This window comes from Aspergillus steynii, assembly GCF_002849105.1.
Source record: "Aspergillus steynii IBT 23096 chromosome Unknown P170scaffold_6, whole genome shotgun sequence".
In the NCBI taxonomy this organism is placed as follows: domain Eukaryota; kingdom Fungi; phylum Ascomycota; class Eurotiomycetes; order Eurotiales; family Aspergillaceae; genus Aspergillus; species Aspergillus steynii.
The window spans coordinates 839769-865364 of NW_020194403.1; the positions used below are offsets into that span (position 1 = coordinate 839769).

General features: G+C 51.0%; 9 protein-coding genes across 9 annotated transcripts; 5 read left to right on the plus strand and 4 right to left on the minus strand.

Moving 5' to 3' along the window:
• Positions 1 to 67: 67 nt before the first annotated feature.
• P170DRAFT_411842 (violaceus kinesin) lies at positions 68 to 3190 on the minus strand (the record flags this gene model as incomplete). The annotated part of the gene is made up of 2 exons (XM_024846912.1): positions 68 to 1661; positions 1737 to 3190. The coding sequence occupies 2 exons, from the start codon at positions 3188 to 3190 to the stop codon at positions 170 to 172; spliced, it is 2946 nt and encodes a 981-aa protein (XP_024701926.1). The 3' UTR covers positions 68 to 169.
• Positions 3191 to 4108: 918 nt separating this feature from the next.
• P170DRAFT_438338 (ankyrin repeat domain-containing protein) lies at positions 4109 to 5714 on the plus strand. The gene has a single exon (XM_024849583.1). It carries the CDS (start codon positions 4329 to 4331, stop codon positions 5232 to 5234), a length of 906 nt encoding a protein of 301 aa, XP_024701927.1. The 5' UTR covers positions 4109 to 4328; the 3' UTR covers positions 5235 to 5714.
• A 127-nt stretch (positions 5715 to 5841) lies between these two features.
• Positions 5842 to 8179, minus strand: P170DRAFT_511335 (N,N-dimethylformamidase beta subunit family domain-containing protein; the record flags this gene model as incomplete). The annotated part of the gene is made up of 2 exons (XM_024854879.1): positions 6833 to 8179; positions 5842 to 6775 (listed from the first exon to the last, which is right to left on the minus strand). The coding sequence occupies exons 1-2, from the start codon at positions 8143 to 8145 to the stop codon at positions 5842 to 5844; spliced, it is 2247 nt and encodes a 748-aa protein (XP_024701928.1). The 5' UTR covers positions 8146 to 8179.
• A 376-nt stretch (positions 8180 to 8555) lies between these two features.
• On the plus strand, positions 8556 to 10341 carry P170DRAFT_477503 (MFS general substrate transporter; the record flags this gene model as incomplete). The annotated part of the gene is made up of 7 exons (XM_024853477.1): positions 8556 to 8578; positions 8628 to 8684; positions 8745 to 8828; positions 8885 to 9000; positions 9069 to 9539; positions 9595 to 9896; positions 10027 to 10341. 7 exons carry the CDS (start codon positions 8556 to 8558, stop codon positions 10339 to 10341), a joined length of 1368 nt encoding a protein of 455 aa, XP_024701929.1.
• A 960-nt stretch (positions 10342 to 11301) lies between these two features.
• On the plus strand, positions 11302 to 12646 carry P170DRAFT_511337 (uncharacterized protein). The gene is made up of 5 exons (XM_024854880.1): positions 11302 to 11493; positions 11549 to 11585; positions 11652 to 12099; positions 12175 to 12242; positions 12299 to 12646. Exons 1-5 carry the CDS (start codon positions 11341 to 11343, stop codon positions 12637 to 12639), a joined length of 1047 nt encoding a protein of 348 aa, XP_024701930.1. The 5' UTR covers positions 11302 to 11340; the 3' UTR covers positions 12640 to 12646.
• Positions 12647 to 12799: 153 nt separating this feature from the next.
• P170DRAFT_427931 (acetyl-CoA synthetase-like protein) lies at positions 12800 to 16570 on the minus strand (the record flags this gene model as incomplete). The annotated part of the gene is made up of 1 exon (XM_024847812.1): positions 12800 to 16570. One exon carries the CDS (start codon positions 16568 to 16570, stop codon positions 12800 to 12802), a length of 3771 nt encoding a protein of 1256 aa, XP_024701931.1.
• Positions 16571 to 18407: 1837 nt separating this feature from the next.
• P170DRAFT_477506 (class I SAM-dependent methyltransferase) lies at positions 18408 to 19232 on the minus strand (the record flags this gene model as incomplete). Its single annotated transcript, XM_024853478.1, has 1 exon — positions 18408 to 19232. The coding sequence occupies one exon, from the start codon at positions 19230 to 19232 to the stop codon at positions 18408 to 18410; it is 825 nt and encodes a 274-aa protein (XP_024701932.1).
• Positions 19233 to 21634: 2402 nt separating this feature from the next.
• P170DRAFT_362062 (oxidoreductase, short-chain dehydrogenase/reductase family) lies at positions 21635 to 22761 on the plus strand (the record flags this gene model as incomplete). The annotated part of the gene is made up of 4 exons (XM_024844505.1): positions 21635 to 21689; positions 21758 to 22196; positions 22264 to 22508; positions 22574 to 22761. The coding sequence occupies 4 exons, from the start codon at positions 21635 to 21637 to the stop codon at positions 22759 to 22761; spliced, it is 927 nt and encodes a 308-aa protein (XP_024701933.1).
• Positions 22762 to 24467: 1706 nt separating this feature from the next.
• On the plus strand, positions 24468 to 25292 carry P170DRAFT_457172 (oxidase ustYa family protein; the record flags this gene model as incomplete). Its single annotated transcript, XM_024851697.1, has 2 exons — positions 24468 to 24597; positions 24679 to 25292. 2 exons carry the CDS (start codon positions 24468 to 24470, stop codon positions 25290 to 25292), a joined length of 744 nt encoding a protein of 247 aa, XP_024701934.1.
• Positions 25293 to 25596: the final 304 nt, after the last annotated feature.

Consider the following 25596-nt stretch of genomic DNA (forward strand, 5'->3'; position numbering starts at 1 on the left):
CCAGAATCTTTTTATGAAGAAAGGATATTTCATAAATGCACAAATGCACACTTCATTTCGAGTCGAGCGTTATCTTCACGTTATCTGGCATTGGTCGGTTCCAATCTTGGAGACCTTGAACAGGCCAGAGAGCCTAAAAGTCATATTCTGGAGCCTGCGCTGACACATCCTATTTATTCATCTCTGTATCGCTTTCTACAACGTCCCACCCCTGTTCAAGCTCCATCTTCCAGTCTTCCAGGCTCTTGCGCGAAGACAGGGCGCGGGGGTGACCTGCACCAAATACCTTCTCTCTAAGTTTCAGGCACTCCGTCATCAAGTCGACGGCCGCCTCAAGCTTGCCCATCTTCCTCCACAGACGAGCCACATTGGACATGCTGATAAGCGTATGGGGGTGCTCCGGTCCCAGCGAAAGCTGGTGCATCTGCAGGACCCCCAACGCTAGCTGTTGTGATTGTTCCAGTTGTCCTAGATTACTGAGCACGGTGGCAAGGTTTCCCATGCTGATCAACGTGTCCGGGTGTTCCGGGCCCAAGATTCTCATGCGATGTGCCATAACATGGGCGGCAAGCTCCTCTGCTTCGTTCCAACGCCTATCGTTGATGTAATTCATCGCTAGGCTGTTCATGCTGACCAAGGTTTGGAGGTTGGTTGGTCCCAGGAGTTGTGTCTGTAGCTGAACCACTCTCTTTCCCAGCTCTTCTGCTTCTTTCTTGCGCCCCTGCTTGCGATATGCAGCTGCAAGGTTGTTCATGGTCCGGAGGGTGGATGGGTCCTCGGGTCCGACCACGCGTTTGCGGATATCGATCACCCGTTCGAAAAGATGCTCGGCTTCCTTCCAGCGTCCCTGTCTGCTGTAGATATTCGCCAGCAGTCCCATGCTTTGTAAGGTAGATGGGTCTTCCTCGCCGGCCTTTTCCAGTTTCAATCCCACAACTGCGTCACACATGAGAGCTGCTTCGTTATATCTGCCATCCTTATCAAGACATTCACAGACTGTCTGGATCAAAGGGATATAGTGGCGTCGTTGCAAGCCGAATTCCTTTTCATAGATCAAGGACAAAGCATGAGGTAGATATTCCCGCCACAAAGCTCGATTTTCATTGTTATTGTTGGGGAATACCTCCATTAGTCTGTCTGCGGTTTTCGTTATTTGCTCGCCGAACTTCTGGTTAATACGCAGCCAGTTACGCGTTGCAAGATGAACGAGCCGATGGAGACTGAGAAAGTCATGGCCCGCTTGTTCATTGACGAAAGAGTACCCTTTTAGCAACCCAATAGCATCGATCCGCTTTTTCTTCGTGATGGAACCACGGGAGAAGGAATCCGGCAGGAGGGACTGCGGGATATCACGAGGATCTATGCAAGCCATAAATGCTAGGTATTCCGCTGCGACTTGGTCTAGACGTTGAATCTGCTGGAAAGAGATCAGCCACGTAGTGGCAATGGGATTCTGCGTGTCTGTGTATCGGCCTTCATCTTCAAACTCCTCGCTGAGAAGCTCGATGACATCGGATTCCTGTGCCTCCAAAAGCTCCAGATAGTCAGAAATGCCGATGTCGTTCTCGTTTATGTACGCTGCTGCCTGGGAGATGGCAAGTGGAAGACAGGCGAGTTGCTCGAGGAGCTTCAAGGTAGCACTTTGATCTGAACTCAATTTGCTGTCGATTAACAATGTCTTCAGCATTTCGGCCCCGGTGTCCTGATCCAGCTCTGAGACAGAAATCACATGAGACGAGGCAAGTTTAACCGCCAGCTTCCGGCTACGCGTTGTGAACACAATATGACCTCTATCGCTCTGTGGGAGGTATTGCTTCAACGCAGGGTTTGTACTGGTCCCGTCGATCCACATCTCCATATCGTCAGCGTTATCGAATATCAGCAGCCAGTTACCGGCGCTTCTCTGACTGAAGTATGCTTTGACTTGACTTTTCACCTCAGCTGCTTTCACTTCAATCCCTACTTTCTGTGCTATGCTGATGTACGCCTGTTCGACACTTTCGTAACCTGTACATGGAATCCAGAATATCGACCATTGAGGGTCGCGATTACGCATGCGGTATGCCAATTCGAGGGCTATCTGCGTCTTTCCAACTCCACCCAGCCCGCAAACGGCAATATTTGATGACCCACTGGGTTGGGTGAGTAGAGCTTCAATTCGACCGATTTCCTCTCCTCGACCAACAAAGCGGGAATTTTGACCGAATGGGACCACCCACAACTGTTCTTGAGGCCGATGAGGCTCATGGACATCTTTCCGGTGATTGTTCGGAACAGTCAGCAAAAGTACTTTAGCATAAGTAGCAGCAGCAAAGGCTGCATATCCTTGCCATTCTTTATTTTTATGCGAGTCACAGTAGTCAGAGATACCCCGTATGATCAGCGATGGGAGTTCATCCATCAGTCCAGCAGCCTCCATCTCAAAACAGAGGATATCCAGGTCTCTGGCGATAACATCTCGGGTGTTAGCATCTTTCATGACCTGGTTTCCGGAAGCAATCAACCCGTAGTGAACATATGGCTCATCGGTGATTCGCTCGGGGCGGCTAACGAGCTGGGTATAGTCGCACTCCAAGCAGCTTTGCCCATCGTGATCATAGGTTGCCTGGAAGAGCCAGTCATTTTGGGGGCGAGCGAATCGCTCTCGCAATGCCTCATTCTCCCCCAGTGACTGAGCCAGTATTTCACCTACTCTTTTTCTTCCCATCATGTAATCGCTCTCCATTTGGGTCATCGCTTTCAACAGTATCGGAGGCGGCTTGTTCAGCTGACCTGTTCGCTGAAATTGGCCATCGCGGAGAGCCTTGCCGTAGTCATATTGCACGACGCCGCTCGAGGCTGGCGTAGGTTTGCTGACCACAATATCACCCAGACGGATATCGGCACTGGGGCTAGGGACACCGCCGCCGATGCCGACCATCAATCCAAATTGCACATACGGAAATGTCGTTATCAAATGTGAAACCACCGTCGACGCGGATGTCGTCCCGTACACTCCCGACGGGAGGCACACCACAACCACATTGTGTCCACTGATGCTCCCGAGCGTATAGATATTGTGATCTGTCGACTGTTGAGGGAGTGGGTCGTGGGTCTCGTCGAGCATGACCTTCGCAGCTGTCATTTCTAGCGGCAAGGCGCAGATCCATGCGACGGTGTAACTGGCGTGCGATCGTGCTGGAGACGACATTTTCACTCTAGTCTCGCGGGCGATGCTGACCAGATTTCAGAATATGAGGCTATACCACGTTACTAGACAGATTCATGACCCTCGGTTGACCAGGGTCTGTGGGTCAGGTATCTTTGTCGGCTATCAAGTCACTCAGCTTATTGATCTCAGCCCTTGCAGTAGACCCGTCTTCTGGAGTATCATAATCTCGTCCCTGCGGGTGTTTCGACATGTGCAGTTGACCGGTCAGACTCAGAAGAGAGGGGTAATCATTCGTATCGTGAAGCGCATCGGTGTTAGCTCGTCCTTGGCATGGCTAAAGCGAGAGTACCTCCAGGCAGGATACTCGAAATCCGACCCAAATGGCATCTTGGATGCAGCCTCAGGTTTTGCGCAGGGAAGATTCCAGCATCAATGTCACATCTTGACTCTTATAGAGTTGTGTAACATCTGACCCACAATACTGTGGGTCCTGAGTGGAAGTAAAAGACGTTGAGTTGTGCGTTGTGTTTAGGGAATGCCAAAGAAAGCGCGGATGATTGTTTGGCCGACTACGGTCACGGGACCTGCCAGTCAGGTCACATGATGTAGGCCTGAGGCATATACATGTCCCGTACGACGCTAACCCGATCCAGCGCATGTACCTTGTGCACTGCAGACTCATCTATAGAAATTGCAATGGCTTATAGACCTGAAGTACAGGATTGTTCAAATTATCATCTTCCTACTGAGCTCTAAGATTTTGGTTTCCATTTCCCAAGTTCAAACTTTGATTTCAGTTCACTCCGTCAGAGTCGATACTCGGTGATATATCACCATGTCCAATACTAATCGTCTGACACCATCAGTACATGTGATCCTGAACAAGACCCCAAATAACCCAAGCTTCTTACCTGTAAGCCCCAAGAGATAATATAATATATCCAAACCAACTTAATCTTTCAGTTTCACACCCCTGCCTCGCGTCAACCATAACCAAACCTCCTCCCGTGAGCCCAACACCGACCGATCCATCAACGATGATTCGCCCACATCACCCGTTCAGCAGTCAGCCTCGCCTTAACCGAACAGGGTAGACAAGGATGCGATCATTGAATCACCACCGTCGCAAAAGTAAATCTCAGATATCTCCCTATCCATTATCATATCAAATCCCACCATGCTCCGATCCCTCCCACCAGAGCTCCTCATCAGAATCGCCGAAAACCTCGCCTCCAGCAAGGACATCAACTCCGTCATCCTATCCTGCCACCATGCCTTCACCTCCCTCAATCAATTCCTCTACAACCACGACTCTAAATACATTGTCCTGCAATCCGCCATCCGGGGAAAACCCGACACCCTGCGCCGCGCAATCCAGTACAACCTGGACATGAACGTAACAGAGGAATGGGGCAACAACACCCCCCTCCTGCTAGCGACGCGATTCCGACACCTCGCTTGTGTCGAGCTTCTACTCACAGTCCAACACCTCGACTTCACAACCAAAGACAAAGAGCACGATCGCACAGCAATCCAATGGGCCACGAAAACCAACGACGCAGAGATGCTCCAGGCCCTACTCTCCTGCCCTCGCTTACCACCCACCGTAGCCTCCTCAGCCCTCTGGACAGCCGTTCACGACGACCGGCACAAAAAGCCCCCGGACGCACTCAAACTCCTCCTCAGACACGACAGAATCGACGTAAACACCACTTTCAACGGAGAGACCGCGCTAGCCATCGTAACGGCGCAGCAAGATCAAATCACGCAGCATTTACTAATCGGCCACGAGCGCGTGGATCTGGACTGCCGGGTATGGAAGCGCGCAGGGGGCGTACCTCGATTGAACCCCGTGTCTCTAACGATCCTGCGCGATGGACATGAAGACCTCGCGAGCTGGCTGTTCACGAACCATCGACACAGGATTGACCTCGATGCAGAAACATCGAAGGGGAACAACGCGCTGCATATATCAGCGAAAAGGCTGCGGGCGTCGCACTGTGAGATTCTCCTCCGCGAAGTATGGCGACTTGGACCTGTTTACCGCTCTTCTACGCAAAACAGATCCGACGCAGATCCATGATCCCGATACGAACGGGGATACTCCGGTCTCGCTGGCAGCGAGTTGTGGGCGGACGGACATTCTGCAATATCTGCTTGAACAGGGCGCCGATGTAGAGCACCGGAACAAACAAAAGCATACACCCCTTATGCTGGCGGTTCGAAATAAGAGGACAGCGTCTGTTGAAACAATCTTGGCTTTCGGAAAAACAGATGTCAATGCGAAAGATTCGAATGGAAGGACAGCACTCATGTACGCCGCTGAAATGAACCACCAGAAGGGCGCAGATATTTTGTTACAAACGCCTGGAATTGATGTGAACTCGCGAGACGATGCTGGCTGGACGGCTCTCGCATGGGCGGTTTCGCCGTTCGGTTTTATGCGCAGAAAAGCGAAAAAAAATTATAGACGGTGGGAGATCGAGAAACTACTGCTGAAGAATGGTGCTGCTCGGGAGTGGCGGTTCGCTATCAGAAGCACTGTGTCGTTGTACTTTCCTAGAAATAAACAGGAGATAAGACTTGATATGTGGAAATATTAAGAATGGTTCATCTCAACAGAATGTGAGTAAATGTCTAATTCTAAATGCCATGCTGGCCATGGTATGTAATAAGCAACCTATACTATACTATCCCCCCCGAGCCTTGACTCTCTTGACAAACTCATGCACCGCATTCGCCGTGATTTCCGCCACGTTATTTTCATAATTCTTCCACGCCAACGCGCCGACCCAATTAATTGACCCGACAGAGAACACCGCACCCCCAGCGCTCGTGTCAAAATAGATCAAATCACTACGGACCTTATCGCTCGTCGTCCCCGTCGTATTAACCATGGGAAAGAGAATCTCCTCATTAAACAACCCATAGTTATCCGAATGACCACCCGCCAACTTCGTCGTCGCCACCATGATCGCATTACTCGGCGTGCCGAGCGAGTAGTCCAAGCGGTCGATCTCATCGCCCGACGCAGCGCCCTGCACGAGTCCAAAGTCCCCGATGACCGACGCAGCCGGGTCCCGCAGGCGAGGACTATCGAAGAGGAATGCCAGGGCCGGGTTGTTGCGCGCCTCGGGCACAATGCCGTACGGCGCTCCTTGGCCCATTCCACAGGCGTCGGACCCGAGACCCATGAAACGGTTAGGCGTACGGCCTCGTGAGCGCCAGAGACCGCCGAGTTCGCCGGTGCTGGACAGGTGCCAGTGTCCTGGGGGGAGGTTGAATGTGCGGCAGCCTTGGTCGGCGCGACGGACTTCGATACGATGGGCTTGCGTGGCTTGGTGCCCTGTGACCCAATAGTAGCCGTTGCCGCCGAGGTAGAGGAAGAAGCCGCCCTGGGCGAGGAAGGCGTCGTAGGTGTCGAGCATGGCGAAGGTCGGGTACTCGGGGTGGCTGCAGGAGAGGGCGACTGAGTAGCGAAGGAGAAGCTCCGGTCCGTATATGGACAGGTCGTGGTCGGTGATGATGTCGTAGTTGTCGCGGCCGAGCTCTCTGTCTAGGAAGCCTACGAACCACAGATCGGCGGGGAATTCACGAGGACCGCCGAAGCCCCAGTGGAAGTAGCTGTTGAGCATGAGTTAGACATGTTTGTATCTGGGGGAAGGGAAGGGGAAGTCTTACTCGGGTCGCATGTTGAGAACGACTCGCTTGGTCGAGGAATGCGTTGTACCAGAACCATCGTTGTGGCTGTCATACAGCGATATCCCCAGATCGGGTCGGGCTTCGAGAATCTGGATATGTCGACTCTTCGTCACCGAGTCGGATCCGGGAATATCGATATGCACGTCACGAGAGGTGTCGTACATACGGTCGTTGGCATATGCAGTGTAGGTGAAGGTGGGCATGATCAGAGCAACAGGGGGATTCGACGATTTGGAGAGATCAGGTCGAACGAAGACTGGAATGATATCTTCAGTTTCACCATCTGACACGACGACACCATAGCACCCCGAATGCAGATCCTTGGGGAGCTCGAGATCGAAATCCTTCTCCCACGCGGCGTCGTCGAGATCATCGTCGTGGAAGTGGATGGCGCCGTAGCCATACGTGGCACGCGTCCAGTCAACGTCGAGAGCATTCCAATCATGACTCGTCACTGCACGAGCAGGAGAGTTGATAAGAACACCATGAGTTGCATTAGGAGACACATCACGAACAGAGTCCGTGGGGATGTCCTTGCTGAAATCCAGGTCCAAGATGCATCTCCATCCCAGTTCCACGCGGAACCCGTCGATCTTGCCGTTGAAACTGGACGACGGGACTGGGTGTGGAGCCACTCGTCCAGCACTGGAATGACTCGCAATCGTCAAGGTCTGCAATGTCGACAGCTGCATGGGCTTGACGGGGTGGTTCTCGGCCTGCACGGTGGAATCCTGTCCGACGTCGCCGGCCTTGGCCTGCACGTCGGCGCCGATAGTGTTGGATGCGCGATCCCAGGTGAGGGCCAGACGATACCAGCGCCCACGCTCGAGCGAGATCGACGATGAAACACGCTGTACACCCTCGGGGCTCCCGGAGCACAAAACCAGCGTTCCCTCCCCGTCGATTAGCGCTGCCAATCCCGCCCGACCATCGGGATCGAGGGATGAGAACAGATACTGTTCGTGACCAGCACGTGGGAGAGTGGGCTGTGCCCAGAAGGATACGATCATCGCATCCTTCTGATGCTGATCCAGAAGGTCTCCTCTCCAGGGCACCGACGCAAAGGACCCCGGACGGGAGAACTGTGGGCGTCCGGTGTGGGAGAGGGACGCAAGGGATTCTACGCGGCGACGATCCTCGGGCGGAGCGTCAGGATGGTTGAGTTGCCCGGGGCCTAGACGGACTAGTTCACTGGTGTATTTCTCACGGTGACAGGAGACGTGGATGGCGACGGTCTGGCCAGGCGAGGCCGTCAGAGGGTCGGCGTATCCGATGATATGCGAAGCAGCCATTTACACGGACACGGAGGAAAGATGAGAATCGGGGAATGGTTTAGGGCAGGATGAATACGAAACGCGTTTTCTTTTTCGTTTTATCTCCTTTCGCCTGTCCGGATTAATTGTTCCACGGGTTAGCGATGTTCCAAAGCTTTAAGTAGCTGCTCGGCAGGATTCAATCCCTGCAGATTGCATTAATTAATGAGCCATTTCTTTTAATTGCCCGGTCAAAGGATTCCGGCATACTACGTATTCTCGGTCTAATTCCAATGAGGGCTAATCGTTGAGATAATCCTGCTCATGCCACTCGCCACGACGCTGATTACCCTGCATGGTCATATCTACTGTCGTTCTTGCTCTTCTGTCGTTGTATCTTCCTACACTCGTTTTAATTTTTTTTTCTTGTTATTCCTTCGCTTCTCACCATGAAGCTGGGCAGATTAAACAGGTGAGCCTTGTATACCGGGATCATACTTGCCCATGCTGATCGCGTCTAGTCCCTTCGTGCAGAACCTCCTTGCTTCTGTAGTGGTTGGACTAGGACCAGGGCTTTAGTGAGTACTAATGTGATTCCTATCACATATCCAATGATTTCACATCTCTAACCGCCCAAGTGTCGCGGTCACCAACCTGGGTGCAGGCGGCGGGCCCGCCAACGCCACGCAGATGCAGAACATCGTCAACTCGGTTCTTTATGCGTGCGTCTAGAAGTTTTCCCTGCTTCTCAGATCCCCGTCAGCTAATCTCTGGGCAGAATTTACTTCGTCGTGGGCTTTTTCAGCGGCTCTGTCGTGACCACTGTCGGTCCCAAGTACACCCTTGTTTTCGGAACCATAGGATATCCCATCTACGTCGGCTCTCTGTGGTACTGTATGTACTTCCCCGACAGCCAGTTGTGACGATAATCTGAGCGCAAACACTGACTCAACCTGCAACAGTCAGCAATACCGGAAATCTGTGGTTTCCGATTCTCGGCGGCGCAATATTGGGTATCACGGCCGTTCATCTCTGGACGGCGGCTGGATTCATTGCCTTCAGTTATGCGACCGAAGACAAGAAAGGAACGTATATCTCCATGCAATGGGGCCTTCTCAGTGTTGGAAGTACCATTGCCTCGTTCGTCGCCTTTGGCATCAACTTCAACGCCGGGGAGCTGAAATGCCCTGACTCGGTATACATCGTGTTCATCATCCTGATGGCTCTCTCCCTACCCGTCGCTCTGTTCGGAATCATCTCCCCAGCTGACGTGCGTCGCGCCGATGGCACGCCCATCGCCCACTATCCTCATCGTGGCGTGTGGGAGGAGCTCAAGGGCCAGCGCCAGATCATCATGGACTGGCGCATGCTCGCACTTCTCCTCCCCATGTTCGGCTCCGAGGTGGCAATCATCGCATTCTCGTCTATTAACTGTACGTACCATTCTCATATTCTCAAAAAAGAGTCTCCCAAACTAACCGTCCACAGCCCTCTATTTCAACATCCGCACGCGCAGTCTCAACTCGGTGATCTTCGTCATCCTCCAAGCCGTCGGGGCCATAGGGACCATGGCTATGCTGGATAGTCGCAAGATCGGCACTCGCCGGGCACGAGGCCTCCTCGCGATCGTCGTGATGGGCCTTTTCACGCTCGGACTGTGGATCGGCCTCTGCGTGTGGTTGTCGCAACATCCCATCGACCTAACGAGTCCTCCGCTGTGGGACTGGACGGACGGCCCGTTCGGTGGATTTATCGTCCTGACGCTGTTGTTTGGGATCAATATGGTTGCTGTAAGTGTTTTTTTATCCCCGGCCCCCACGTTGGATTCTGCAGTTCGCGTCCCGTCCCTCGAAACAAAAAAAGCAAACAAAGCATAAAAGGTAAAAGGAGGAAGCTAAATTTGTGTCTTAAAAAATCTAGTATCAAGTTGTGGTGCAGTGGATCGTTGCCTCGCTGAGCAATGACCCCGAAACGCTCGCTCGCTTTGCGGGGTTCGCAAAAGGGTGTTTGGCCGGTGGGCTTTGCGCGACCTTTGGCACGGAGGCTGCGGGATTGGATCAGATATATGTGGTTGCGTGGACCTTTGCGCTGCAAGGGGTGGGATTGCTATGCATGGTGTTGGTGACTTGGTTCTGCGTGCGGCCGACCAACTACGGACAGGAGGAGAAGGTGGTGGTGCCGGTGGATGTGGACCACGTTGGAAAAGGGGTGAGCGGCAAAGTCGACGGCAATTAGCCTTGCTCGACCGTGGTTTAGTTGTGTATGCCTAGTGTATAGTGTAGAAGAGAGGTGAAGAACAGAGTTCAGCCCGTGCAGAAGAGAATATACGACGCAGGTGGCTCTCGCGCAAGGGGGAGGTCCTGCAGTACCCTGCAAAGTCTTGCGTGCCCCCCGTGACTGCAGTCAAAAGTCCAGCTGAACTAAAATAGGCCGAAGTTATTGAGTCTAGCAGCTGCCAGTGCAACGTGGACCCATCGACTAGGAATCCCCATCCTGCCCGTCCCCGTCCGGAAGCACGGGAGGATCAGTTTGCTCCACCGCAGTTAGCGCTGGCTAGTCTTGGCCGAAAAGCGAGGAGGAGACGAGGAACTGAATCCCAGCAATTGCATATTAGCCCTTCCAATCACATTCCTCCGAACTGGCCACGGCAGCGCGTGCCAATTATTGATCGGCCCCTATCCAGCGGTTCTATAGGGTGACGGGCCGTCACCTCCACAGCCGGCCCTAATTCTGGCGCAACAGTGACCACAATCACCGCTGAAACGCCATTCTGCTTGGCTCTGGTCCACATTGCCACCTTCGGAGTCGTGCTTCTGCCCTCGCCGATACACTGTCCGGGGTGTCATCCTGCAGATAGGAATGAGTTCCGGCCGACTTGGCAGAGGGAGGGCGAGAGAGAGGATGATCTTCCCTGTTGGTTCTGATCCTGTGCAGGATTTTCGTCTCTCGTCTCGATTCCATGTAATATCGAGGTCTTGTCCTCCTGGTCGTCCTGCCCCCTTTGCGTTCGCCCGTTCCTACGCTGTAGAGAGAGGGAAGTCCTTCGGGCTGACAACCCCGGTTCCCTGACTATCAGAATATCCTTGTCATGCCACTGCCGACTCTGCGTAATTTCCGACCGGGGGCATTCTAATAAAATCTGTAGCCCTGCAGGCGCCGACCCTGCCAGCTGAGTTCGTCTGATCCCCTGATGATATTTACCATGGGTGTACTTCCGGATTAAAACCAGACATCATGGGCCTGCACGACGACCGCGGTCCTGTCCTCATCAGCAGCGTGTACCCCGTGGTGACGGTGGCGACGCTGTCTGTGGTGGGACGGTTCCTATCTCGTCGCATTAAAAGTCAACCATGGATGATGGATGACTATATGGTGATCGTGGGGTTGGTGAGTCGAAGCCGATCAGCACGGCAGGGTGACAGCTATACTGATGAAGATATAGATCCTCACCTGGGGATGCGCCGTCTGCGCGACACTCTGTATGCCCACCTCTCTCCCCCTCTTTCTCTCCCTAAGTCCATATCCAACTAACAATGCCAACCCAGGCGTTCAGTACGGCGTAGGTAAACACCTCGACCCCATCCAGAACACCTTTCCCTACGTCAAGTTCTGGAAGACCCTCTACGCATTCAACCAGATTTACATCGCGACTGGGCCGACGATCAAAATCTCCCTCCTGCTCCTCTACCGCCGCATCTTCGACACCTTGCTTTTCCGCCGGGTCGTGTTCTGGCTCGTCTGTATCAACATCGCCTGGTGGATCGGGATGTGCGTGTCGGGCGTTTTCACCTGCGTGCCGGTCCAGGGCTATTGGTTCACAGATCTCCCGGGGCGGAAGTGCATGAGCCTCCTGGACTATGATATCGGCTATGCGGTGGTCAACATCGTGCTGGATGTGTTTATTCTCATCTTGCCGATCCATATGATCTGGCGGTTGACGTTGACGGGGTCGCAGAAGATCGCGTTGACCTTTATCTTTCTACTAGGATCTTTGTATGTCCCGTCCCCTCGTTTACCTCCCCATGTGCATCCTGCAATAGCATGAAACGATACTAACGAGCACTCCAGCGCCTGCGTAACAGCCCTAATGCGTCTCCTCGTCTCAATCCTCCACGTCAACGACCCCGACCTAACATGTTCGTACCTCCCCTTTCCCCCCAAAACCCATCTACCAAAACTAACCCCAAACCAGGGGTCTACCTAGACGCCCTAATCTGGACCGTGGTCGAACCCTCCGTCGCCGTAATCTGCGCCTGCCTGCCCACCCTCCGCCCTGTGCTCTCGTACCTCCTCCCCCGCAAGTTCTCCCTGACAACCGCAACCCGCAGCAAGACGAAATCGAGCACGGGATACCCGAAGGGCTCGACGCACTCCGTTGATCCGCAGCTGTTCGTGCGTCTCGATGACTCGGGGTCCATGAAGGCGCTGAATCAGACAACGGTGCACGCTGGAGTCTCGGACGACCATGAGAGTGAGGCAGGGGTCGATGGGATTCGTGTGCGGCAGAGTATCGAGTTACATGAGTATCGGTAAAGTATGGAGTGTTTTGGGTTTGGTGGGAATACGGATGGGTGGTTGTATATTAGGATAGGATTGATTATGGAATGTGCTATTCAAATAATGACTTGCTTTTTTGTGGTTCTATATCTACCTATGACTGTATTCATGATGGTTGAATTGAGTTGGGTGCTAATTAGGCCTGCGGAATGATCAACCCGTGACCTTTCCTGCCCTCTTCGCTGAGCAGCACCGATGCCATCTGAGAGTCAAGACCGAGAATGGTAGCTTGGTGCACCCATTCTTCCATTTCCAACGTCTTCAACGGCACGCTAGTCTCGGATACATACCCAGCAAGGTCTGACAGAGGCACCTGAGCTCCAGAATGACACGTAATCCCCCCTGACACCTGCTCGCGAGCACATCGCAGTATACCTCCAGCGACCTCATCAACAGGAACCATATCAATAACTCCATCTAGACTGTTGAACCGCGGCACGGCTTTCAGAAGCCCAGAGTAGCGCAGGACATTATGCAGGAGATCCGTACTCGGGACGCCATCGCCAACAAGCGTTGTGGGCCTGTGAATATAACACCGCAGACCGAACTCGCGTCCTCGTTCCAAAGTCTGCTCGCTCGCCCATTTACTAGCGATGTAGCCGTCTGAGCCATTGGTTGGGGGGTAGAAAAGCTGCTTGTCGGCGGGGCCTTCAAGACTGGGTTCCGAGCCTGAAAAGTAGCCCGAATGACTGCTTGCTTCAGAGTCTGGAGTCGAGCACGAACTGGGAGAGGCAAGACGCATGACCCCTCCGGAGGAGACGTAATGTAGTGGGATTCCTCTGAGTAGTGCCATTCTAGCCAGTTCAACACTTGATTGGACATTGGGCGCACGCAGACTGCTGTATGTCTTGAGGAAAGAAACGTCCGCCCCGTTGTGGATGATCAGGTCGATTGATTGAGCGAGACGTGTGAATGTGGAGCCCATCAGGCCTAGATAGGGTTTGGAGAGATCGCCCGGCCAGAGTTTGATCTTGGGAGACGATATTCTTGCCAATGTACCGTTTGATGAGATGCTATGCTGGCGGACTGCAAGGCAATGGATGGTGTGTACGGCAGGGTCATCGACCAAACGTCTGAGAATGTATCTGCCCAAGAAGCCCGTTGTGCCTGTTAGAAGGACCTGGGATCCGTGCTGGGCCGGTCGAGAGTTAGTCGAAATGCAGGGAAGAGGTGTGTTCAAATGTCGTAGATGCATGTTCACTTCCTCATCCCATTCTATTTCCTCCGTCTCTGTCTGGGTAGAGGCCAGTCGTGCACTCATGGTTTTTAACACGCTAATCTGGAACAGCTCGCGGATCGGAATCGTAGCACCAAAGGTCTCGGCGACAGCAGCCTGTAGCTTCACGAGGAGAAGCGAGTTACCTCCGACTTGGAAGAAATCCGAGTCCGATCTGATCTCGAATCCGCCTAAGGAGTTGTTTTCACCCAGCACTGCCTTCCACGCCTCCTTCAGCCTATTCTCGGTATCGTTCCCACTCTGCTTCAGAGGCTGGTTGCTCTTCGGTTGAGCACCCCGAATTACCAATGTATCCAGCGCTCGTCGATCCAACTTGCCATTAACATTAGTAGGCAACCTATCCAGGGGAAGAAGCTGCGCAGGCCTCATTGACGGCGCAAACGGCAATCTCTGCAGAAGTCCCGCTAGATAATCCTCCTTATTCCCAGCCCAACCCTCCGAAAAAGTAACGAAGGCAAGAAGATACTTATTTTCCGTGCCACGCAGTATAACAGCTGCTTGACGAAGCACGCCATTCGATGCCGAAACAATCGCATTCGCAACCTCGTCCAGTTCAATGCGTATTCCGCGCAACTTCACCTGGAAATCGCCTTCCATGCGGCCCAGAAAAACAAGCGATCCATCAGGTAGAAGACGCCCTCGATCTCCCGTTCGATACATCCGACTCTTTCCCTCGACATCGAAAGGATCGGGAAGGAATCGCTCCTTCGTGCGAGTCTCGTTGTTCAAGTATCCCAACGCCACACCGACGCCGGAGACGTATACCTCTCCCGGGAACCCAGTCGGAACGGCATTCATGTTTTTATCCAGAACATAAACAGCATAGTTAGGCAGTGTCGATCCGACAGGGCTATTCTCGTCTTCCGACCCAGCAGACCGGTCTGTGTACGAGAGCACACCGTACGATGAAGCCAGCGAGACCTCCGTCGGACCATAACAACTAACCAGCGTCGGGCCTGCACTTCCCAGCTCCCGAAACGCCTGCTTCAGCGACACCGTCATCCGCTCGCCTCCGCACACAGCGTATCGCCAACCGGGACATTGTTGTAAATGGCACCTTCCGTAGCGCAGCAGCACGGCATACTCAGACGGCACACCCAGCGTGAAGGTCACAGCAGTCGTCCGCATCAGCTCTGCAAGCTGGCTCGGCTCGCGCCGAATCATATTCGTTGCGATAATCAGCGTCCCGCCTGTCGTTAGAGCAACAAAGGTTTGGTGCAGCGATACGTCAAAACCCAGAGAGCTTTGCTGGAGTACTCGCTCTCTCTTTAGCCCATACTCGCGCGTGAAGGAGGCGATCTGGCCTAGGAAGTTCTCGTAGCTGAGTAGAACGCCCTTTGGACAGCCTGTTGAGCCGCTGGTGTAGAGGACGAATGCACCGTCCGAGGAAGTACAGGTGATTGGGACAGGCTCGGACGTGGTGGGGAGGTTGGTCATGTCGAGTATGTTGGCAGAGTGCTGTAATCCCGCGATTCTCTCGTGGGTGGGTTCATGCATAATAATGGCATAAGGCTTGCTGTCATCCACAATCAGAGAAAGACGCTCCATCGGGTGGTTCAGATCCAGTGGGACATAAATAGCGGCGAGGCGCGTAATGGCCAGGAGTGCGCAGAGGGAGTCGATACCGGGTTCGCAGAATACGGCGACGGTTTGGCCAGCGGTGGCACCGGCGTTCAAGAGAGCTTGGGATAATGATTGTACTCGGTTGGAGAGCTGGGAGTAGGTCCAGGCGTTGCCTGCGTCGTCTTCGACTGCAATAGCGCCTGGTTGGGAGGCAACAATCTCATCGATCTTGTGAAGAAGTGTCGGTGGCCATGCGTGATTCATTTTTAATCCTCTGCCCACTTCTGTATGTTTCCAGGCCTCGTCTTTCTCGTATAAAGGGCATTGGCTGACAAGGCACGAGATAGTGGTCTGCATCACCTGCATGACATGTAGAAAACAGTCAAGCAACAATTGAGCATCGTTTTCGGTGTACAGAAACTTGGCGACGTCAAATGTAACAATTATAGAGCCATCAAGAGAACACTCTGTAATCCTAACACTGATCTCCACACCCGCATAGTTTGCCTCTTTGCCGGATAACGTAGCCCCAGGACCCTCCTGAGGCGCATCAACAATCTCATGACGAAGTACAATCGTAGGTTCATGACTGCGGTTTTGGCCAACCGGCCAATAGCGTAAAGCTCTGTTCAACGCCTTCTCTGCGTCTTTGAGCGCATCTTGAACACTCTGTGTAGGGCTTGGGTGTAGCCTCACCGGACAGAGACCCTTGTCAGATGCATCAACCGTAACACAAAACTCGGCATCAATCTCCAAGATGCGACTGATCATGACGCCAAGGCCCGTGAGGAAGGTCGCGGTATGTGAGACACCATTTTCTGCCCCAATGGCTTGTAGATTTGATCCAAATGAGGATCCCAACTCTCGTGTCAACCTATGACAGCCTGCGGAAGTTGCAGAGGCGTTGCGATTGGAGTATAGTAATGGTGGTAGACGAAGTGGGAGGTCCTCGAAATCCGATGCCCGGGATTCATCGTGCTCTTGCTTCGTGGATGGCGATTGGGCTTCAAGTCTTAATTCATAGCGGTCGGAATTAGTGGAGATGCCATTTTCTGCGACCATGGTGCTTGAAGTGGTGTCGGAGACGGAATCTCCCATGCTTGCCATGTTGCCGTTGAATTGAGGTCTCAATGGCCGAAAGAAAGACGTACTCTACGATTCTCATAGTCTATATCACCCCGCTATATATGTAACTATAGTCCTCCAATATCGGTAATCCCCCGTTCTACATCGTACGTGGAACATAGACCCTGCGGCATTTTTGCAATTGGTTCCAGTATATCTTGAAGGATTCGGTGCCTGGCAATCCACTGCGAGTCTACTGTGTGATGGATGCAGGTTGACAGTAGTATAACAACCGTCGAGTGTGACGATTGACCAGATGGGATATTGACAGTTGTGGGACATGCATCGAGCAGATTTTGTTCGGATATTGTGCAGATCCACCGCTCGGATCAGCGAAAAGAAGAACGGAATTGGCCCGTGTATATTGTGTTCAACTATCCCCCTAACTTTGTTGATCCTTGGCGGGATTGACAGTTCATGGACAGAGTTGGAGATGATCGACCATTGTACAAGGCCTGATGAGTTTGGCTCTCGCCGTGAACCGAGAGACAATTGAATATCGTATCTGCCTAGACGACTATCCGAGTCAAAATCTTCTCTCGAGCCGACGTTGCAGCGCATCGGGGCCGATGCACCCCTGCTTGACTAGTTCAAGCTTAGGTACGGAGCCAAGGGTTATACCATGTCCGAACGATGGCCTACTGATTAAGTATGCGATCTGCTCAAAAGGGCGGGGTCCAGGGCCGGGATTATACGGAGTACATCCCACGGATTTGAAGCGAATCGACTGATCTCGACTGAAATTGCCCTATGCAGCGAGATGCAGCTCTTGTCACTTATTTAGCATCAACTTCAAACTTTCAGCCCCATCCAACTAATGCTACTTTTCTTTTGTGGCAAAACATTCAGCGGTTAAGCTGTTAACAGCAAGTAGGTCCATATATTGGACCCATTGAGACAAACAACTGAACTGCTTCCGCGGGCAATCCAGCAAACAAAACAGCGACACTCTACTAAAATATTACGTGCGTGACGCTGACGCGGTTTCCACTCCCTAATGGCTCGAGACTGTGGATAAGGCTGCTCGGAATGGTCTATAAACGGAAACAGGACGGCGATCACGGCATGACAGAATATCCCCATTGCATAAAGTACTAGTTATTGTTAATTGAGTTCAGAAAAGGTGGGTGTTTTTGGGAACGTACTATATTCCTCCAACACCGACAAAAAATCAAGCTTATTCCAATTGGCTGTTTACTCATACACTATTTAAGGGCTTTCTTCATGGCCAGGGTGAACATTCAACCACCGTCACACCACATAGCAGTGGACCTTCCGAGAATCTGCGTTAAAACGGCGTTGCAAGACTGCATATCTAGTTTCTTGTTATCGGTCCATACTTTATTTCTCTTCTTTCTATTTGCCGCTCTCCCCCGCTTTAAATTGACTCCATTTTGTAGCGTCCGACCAATCGGCGGCGCCGGCAGTTATGATGTGCACGTGATCTACATCCATGCCCTAGAGAAATCAAAAGGAATAATGTTATGCAGGGACGAGCAGTTTGACTGGCGGAAAAAGTACTGGGTTGCTGTTCTATGTGGTATAAAAATTTCGGAGTGGTTCTAACAAGGGAAAAGGCCGTGGTATAGACATCTAAGACCAGGATTCACAAAGCTAAATTGAAAGGATACGGGCGAATCTACACATCTACTTCAGTGAAAATATTATTCCCAGTTAATGATGCAAGAAAAAGCCAAGTAAATGCAATCTTCAGTCCCAGTCTGTCTACTCTATCAGCTATAGCTAACTTCAATCAATAGGGCTCATTAGACGCAGAGTAGTTGAACTAAGCGAAATGCTCAGTACCTAGTCTGGCATCTCATGGCTTGTAACCAACAGCCATATACATCTTGGCCTCATCCAACAAGACTCCTTCAGCACCTGCTTCCTCTTTGAATACTTCCACAAACAATCTCCTCGCTTCCTCCCGCACCGAAGGCTCACCAAAGTTTCTATACATGGGGCTCGCAACCGCCTGTTCAAACGTCTCAGATGCTTTCTGAACAGTGTACTCCCGCACCTGGTACGTCTTCGTCATGAACACAGACTCCACCATCAATCCCGAATCCCGCAATAGCTTGGCCAGAGACTCTTCCGACTGCACCCAGCTCTGATCCCACTGCAGCGTCTTACCCAGCTGTTCTCCAATCCGCGAAAACAGCCTACTCGGCACGTTGACATCCTTCGCCGCAACGTCGATGACGAGCCGTCCGCCCGGCTTCAACAGCGTCGTCCAATGCCTGATCGCACCAGGCGGATCAGGGAGAAGCACCAAAGCCGCAGCACACGTGATCAAGTCGAAGCCCTGAGAGCCGACGGGGAGAAGTTCTAGTCCGTTGAGGTCTGAGATGTCGTGCTGAATGAAAGGAACGTCGAGACCCTGCTTCTCGGCCTTTCGTCGGCCCACATCTAGCATGCCGTCGCTGATATCAATGCCTACGACATGGCCTGCGTTTCCGACGCGCTGGGCGGCTGGTATGGTTACTAGGCCCGTGCCGCATGCTAGATCCAGCACATATTCGCCCTCTTTTGGGTCCGCGAAGCGAATGTAGTCGTCTGCTAGGAGGCCGTGAAATGAGTCGTCGTATTTGGTGCTCCGTTCGTCGTAAATCGACTGGATCAGGTTGGCGTGAGATTCGGTCATGGCAATTAGACTTGAAGGTGTCTGTGTTTGAATGGATCATTCGAACTACAGTTCCTTGAGAGAACAGGTGTACTTGAATCCTTGGCAGATATCTGTACTCCGATGGGGCCAAACCACTCACAATTGATTATCATAACTTGGATCAATTAGAGGATATGTCACAACAACAGTCGTACACTCGTACGTCATAAGGGAGTCCTCGTTGGCCACCATTTGGTGGGGCGTCCGTTATCTCCGCTTATGTCCGTCTGGCCTTGTTATTATCCGATTTCCTTTTACTATCATTTCGGTTTGCATCTTGAGCTGCCAATAAGACATGCACGTTGTGCGTGACAAGCTTCTCGCTAGTGCTCTCCAATCAGGTGCCGTTTAAGTTTGTCATTCGAGGCTTCAAGGCATGTTCTAGAGCCATTCAAAGACTCGTTGCACTCCCGAGCAAGTGTAAACATAATATGTTTAGCACAAGTTGATGGGCTTTCTTGTTGTTTTCATTAAAAGCGAATGGCCAAACCAATCCTTCCAAGTGACTAAGTATGCATTACCATTGTGGCCTGGTACTTACGTCGAAGCTGATATGGAGGCAGACATTGTATCAAAGTCGGCAATGGCAGTATTCTTTTTGCTTAGTGGATTAATCTGTTCACTCTGCACATCTGCTTTCGCTTTGGTGTCATTGCGATCCGCATATCAGTGGACAAAATTCACTATGTGCAGGCGGTCAAAGCGAACGCACTGTATAGCTGCACAGTCATCGTCTACTGGAAAGACCAAGTAATTTCAGCCCACGTGCGCTCTTGCTCAGACTGGAAGTTTCCATATATGCCATTTAGGATCAACTCGCGCCAAAACAAAATCTTGCTGGCCTTACTTTCTAACCTCACCTTTATCTTATCCAACCGTCGTTTCAACTCTATCTTGACCCTCCACTTCTATACCCTGCCAAATTGATATTTCTTCCTCTCAAATGGTGGGCTGGATCCTGACAAGATTGAGATACTTGCAAAGCTAATTCTATCCCGACATAAGGCTGTTGAAGCTCGTGTTTTTCGGCTGTTGTCCGACAACATCTTTGCCGCAAATGGCGTGGAAGGCCTGGTCCGGGATATCCCTTTGAAAGAGCTATTGGAGGAGTTGACTGCATACCTTTTGCGTCCAAGTACATGCCCTCTGACTATCTCTCTATGCCAATCATGCTCATGAACTTATTAGGCATTCGTGCTATTGTCGTCAGCTGGTCCGTGACTTTCATCGTTGTTACCACAATCTTAATGGTTCGGGGATTTGGAATAGCTGGATTCCACCTAGGTCTGTCTTGATTCTGCTGGGACTCTCTGTTTGCGAAGAGACTAATTCTTGGATAGGTGCACTGGCCGCTGCGGTTGTGGGCTGGGTGTGCAGTGGATTTACCCCGTATGCAGCAATGTGCATCATGAATAGTGGTGCAGCAGTATTGTTCGACTTTTACATCCCAGGAGTGGATTTAATTCTTTGTCTGGTGGTTTTGATTAATCTGATGCTTCTTAATCATCCGCCTCTTGAATAGCGGGTATTCACGTTGTTGCTTTTGATATGTGAGCTTCCAGAAAGGGTCGTCGATATAGGCCTCTTGGGGTTTGTGGGCATACATCAATCATTGTCCGTCTTGGGATTCGAAGAGTCTCTGTTTTAGTTTTATCAGTACGTCTTCTTGCTAGAAATCGAATTAGTCCACTAACCTCCATCATTGTCGCTATGAGAATGGATGCTTAGCATATTGCACTCACTCAAGAATGTGAGTTGTATGCCGGTCGAGCAGTGACATAATAGAAACGCTCTACCTCTTACTCGAAGCAGTTTATAGCAATCATGTGAGCTTCTGGCCATGAAAATTGGAATCATGGCGCATAAAACACTGCTATTCAGCGCTATAAATAGGTCGCTCGTTGAAACCGCACTCCCGGGAAGTGACAGGAGTAGCGCAGTGATAATTCACGATTCTGTTGCGTATTATCATTCGCATCTCAAGATAATAAGAATAGTGGGCCAGCGCTTTCTTAGATATGAGATTTCGCAGGCTGTCTTGGGAGATTTCGTGAAGCTGGGCCCGTTGGGCCAAAGAGAGCAAAGACCAACACGAACCAGTTTTCCAACGTGAAATGAATGCAACAAGGCCATTACCAGACCGTTGTGTATTTTGCAGCCTGTAGGAACATAAGAATGAGATCAGGGTGAGATGATGGCTATGATGACATGTTCTCTTTCCAGTCTGATAGAGGTGCCATCATGGTAACGTCATACCCGGAGTGAAAGTATACAGCTTTTATAACTGATCATCTACACCACCTAACTTTTACACAGAGTCCTCGATTGCTGTAATTATTGAAGATCTTTTAATTTAGATATTTTCATTGCCGAAAATTACAATGCAGGAACACACCGAGCGATCGGCCCAGGGACCGCAGGCCCAATTCCAGCCTGGTATTACCTCTCAATTCACTTCATGATCTTATTCCTTTCAACCGTATACTAATGCGCTCTGTCTCAAGGTCACAAGGTCCCCATTCAGCATCAGCAACAACCGGGTCTCCAGGCCCAGATGGCTGGTCCTAAGCCGACCTCTACGCAGGTTCCGACCGAAGACAACGGGTACCAGACATACAAAGCGGCGAACAAACTAGAAGGCAAAAGGGCGATCATCACAGGTGGTGACTCAGGAATTGGCCGAGCGATCGCTATCCTCTACGCTCTAGAAGGTGCTTCGAGTCTGATTGTGTATCTTCCCGAGGAAGAGAAGGATGCGCAGGAGACCAAGAAGCGAGTTGAAGAAGCAGGTCGCCAATGTCACCTATTGGCAATTGACCTACGGAAGAAGGAAAATTGCCAAAAGGTGGTTGAGCATGCTTTGAAAACTCTTGGAGGCATTGATATTTTGGTGAACAACGCGGCCTATCAGAACATGGTCCCGGATATTCATGATTTGTCTGAGTATGTCCATTCTGTCCTCAGAATCCCCATCCGTCTCGATGATTTCGTTAACCAGACAAATCTACAGGGACCAATGGGAACATACTTTTGATGTGAACATCCATCCCTACTTCTACTTGTCGAAATACGCCCTCCCTCATCTGCACAATGGCTCAGCCATCATCAACTGTGCCTCCATCAACGCGTATATCGGTCGGCCCGACCTCCTAGACTACACGTCCACCAAGGGAGCCATCATCTCTTTCACGCGAGGTCTCTCGAACCAAGTAATCAGCAAAGGAATTCGCGTCAACGCTGTCTGCCCCGGCCCAGGTATGTCAAAGGGTCTTTCCATGCGCGGAATTGGACGTCATATGCTAACACTGTTTCCTTACTAGTATGGACCCCTCTTATTCCAGCGACGATGACTTCGGAGGCCATGGAGCAATTCCATGGAGTTCCTATGGGTCGTCCAGGTCAGCCAAGTGAGATCGCCACTTGCTTTGTGTTCTTGGCCAGTCAAGACAGTAGCTATATCTCTGGACAGAGTTTGCATCCCAATGGCGGAGTGGTTGTCAACGGATAGGCGGTTTCTTCGTTTTACGTGTATATTTACATTCTATTCATTTCTAATAACATCTCTTCGGTCTAACATTTATGCTATGCTGTCTAATGCAGCTTAAGTTCATAGCAGGAGTTACGTCTGAATCCAAGATTATACGCGATGACGTCATTGGGACGATATACTGCAGCAAGTGGGCTATTGGGCTATTGGGTTCTCATTACGCGACTTGTTCTCAATATGCTGTTCTTTTCTTCCCTATAGATGTGTCAGTTTACAATGCTCTATCTTATCCTCGTTGAAATTTCGAGCACGATTGCTGAGATATCTCGGCGTGCATCATTTTACCTTCTTCCGGTAGGATCGGCGTAAGCAACAGAACACGAGGAGCCAAGCTGCTTCGGGAGAAACCGCGCGCCCTTTAATATTTAAATTCAAATGTGACTCAAAGGAAACTTTTTCAAGCTATTTTCTTAATATCTTCATGGTTTTATAAAGCCAATGCTCACAAACATCTCTGCTATTACGGAGTACCCAAAACATTCATATCCATGTCGCTATCATCCAAGTCTATCCGTCTCTATGCAAGGGGCTTCTCCCACAAGAATGCGCCTTTAGTCCAGTGTCCAGCTCGTTCAACTTTTCCTATACTCCCTCTCTCTCGTCAACCGTTCTCGACACGAATCCCTCTTCTCAACAAACAACATCCACCATCACCTCAACCTAAGTCTAGCAATGCATCGCCCAAGGAAACAGTCGAAAGCGCTCCGGAAACCCTGAATCTGGACTCATTAGGACTGAGCAAGAACATGAAAATCTTCCTGCTGGTTGTTCTCGGTATTTTCGGCTCGATGGAAACATATTTCTACTGTCGAGCGATTTGGCGATGGTGGAAAGGAAGCGGTGATGAGGCCATTGAGGAAACGAAGTAATCCTATTGCTGGGTCTTGAGGCAGTTTACAATGTACAGTATCGGCGTTGATTAGATCGGTTATTCACAGCAATATACATCCTCGCTCTTATCATGACCATATGCCTGGGGCCACTCATCGGGAGAAATGTCAGGGCTTTTTAGCGTTGGGTCGGAGTCGCTATTACTTATAATAATGGCAAATCCTGTGATCAGGTCAAATTTCGCAGACGCGATGGAAAATCCCAGCTCCTCGCAGCGATGTATGCAAGGGATGCTCTTTTTGTCAGATTGATTGAAGCGGTGTGCTCAATCTGAGATGTGTCTCGAACCTACCTCATACCCATGCATCTAGCGGTGGCAACACATGCAACCATAAGTGGTTATCCTGCTTCCCTTGTGTGACATGCAAGCACATTTAACCCCCTTACTTTCCTTGTAGCACTTCGGTGTCCGAAAGAATACTCCCATTGGAAGGCCTCCAATGATATTAAATCATAAGGCATTCTTTCTCGGTACTAAAGCTAAGTAAACACGCCAGCATGTAGCATTAGACCCACTCCCTTTATGATCCCTGGGGATATAAGTGAAGATGGGGCGCTCAAGATGACATTGAATCCTCAGAAGGAACTGCCAAAATTGACTGTTTCACATTTGAACCCCTTCGAACATGGGTTATCCTAATCGACAAGACTACGAGGATCTCCCTCTCTCCGAGACGGACCTGGGCATTAAGAGCACCCGCCTTTCATTCTCGCCTATGGAATCAGCACGACACAGTTACCCCAGAACATCGCAACCCTCCTCGACAATTCGACGAATGCGATGGACGATTGTGAATGCTATATTCTTCACATTGGGCCTTTTCTTCTGGTTCTCTCCATTGTCGAAGCAACTGGCCCTACGCCGTCTCAATGATCAAGATAAATGGAAAGCTACTTCGGTCTACTGTATGTCTCTACTGCATAAGTACACCCCTGCACTACATGTGGCGGATTGACTACATTGGTACTAACGAACATGACCAATAGTACCACTCTTAGACCGTCTTGACATCCCAAAAACAACGTTCACTTCAAACAGCACCTTCTACGATCACGAACCCCTACCTATCCTCCGAGTCCCAACCGGCCCCGAAGCCGACGCAGAATGGGACCGAATCGGCGGCAGCACAAAAGCCCGACCGATCGTCGTCTCGTCCGCCGAGATCCATAGAATAGGCAAAGACCCATCCAAGGCTGTTAAGATTCCCGAGAAGTTCGGCTACGGTTCGGACGCATATATTGCCTGGACAGAGGTGTTTCATTTACTTCATTGCGTCGATATCCTGCGGCAGCACGTCTACAGCGATCATTACGGATCGGGACATGGTGGTGAATCGCATCTGGATCACCATTCGCATGCGTCGCACTGTCTGGAGGTTTTAGCAGAGAGTATCAAGTGCTCGGGGAGTGTTGACCCGATCCTGTTTGTTTGGGTCGAGGGGGCTGGAATGCCGTCTCCCGAATTCGCGAATAAGCATTTATGTCGGGATTTTGAGACCGTGCTGGAGTATGTGAATAAGAATGGTATTCCGAAGGAGGTTTTTAATGAGATGAAAGAGCCGCCGCCGGGATATGTGCCAATTCCGGAATTCGACATTTGAATGCTTTTGGCATGTTCATGTATGCTATGCAACGCTTTAGCAATCAGGTTGTTGGGGCAGCGTTCGGGGTAATTCTACACACGCTAACACTGCAATTTAAGTCTGTTGACGTAGCAGGACCTAGAAAGCTCTCTTTATTCCACCAATGGTAGCACTAGCGCATGCAAAAAGTGACGATGGAACATGTTCCCCTCATCAGATCCATTACGATCGGTTTCTTTTTGGACAGCAATTTAAAAGCAATGGTGGAACTCTGTCAGACCAGGCTTGCTCTCAGTACATCCCAGATTTATGCTTTGTTAGC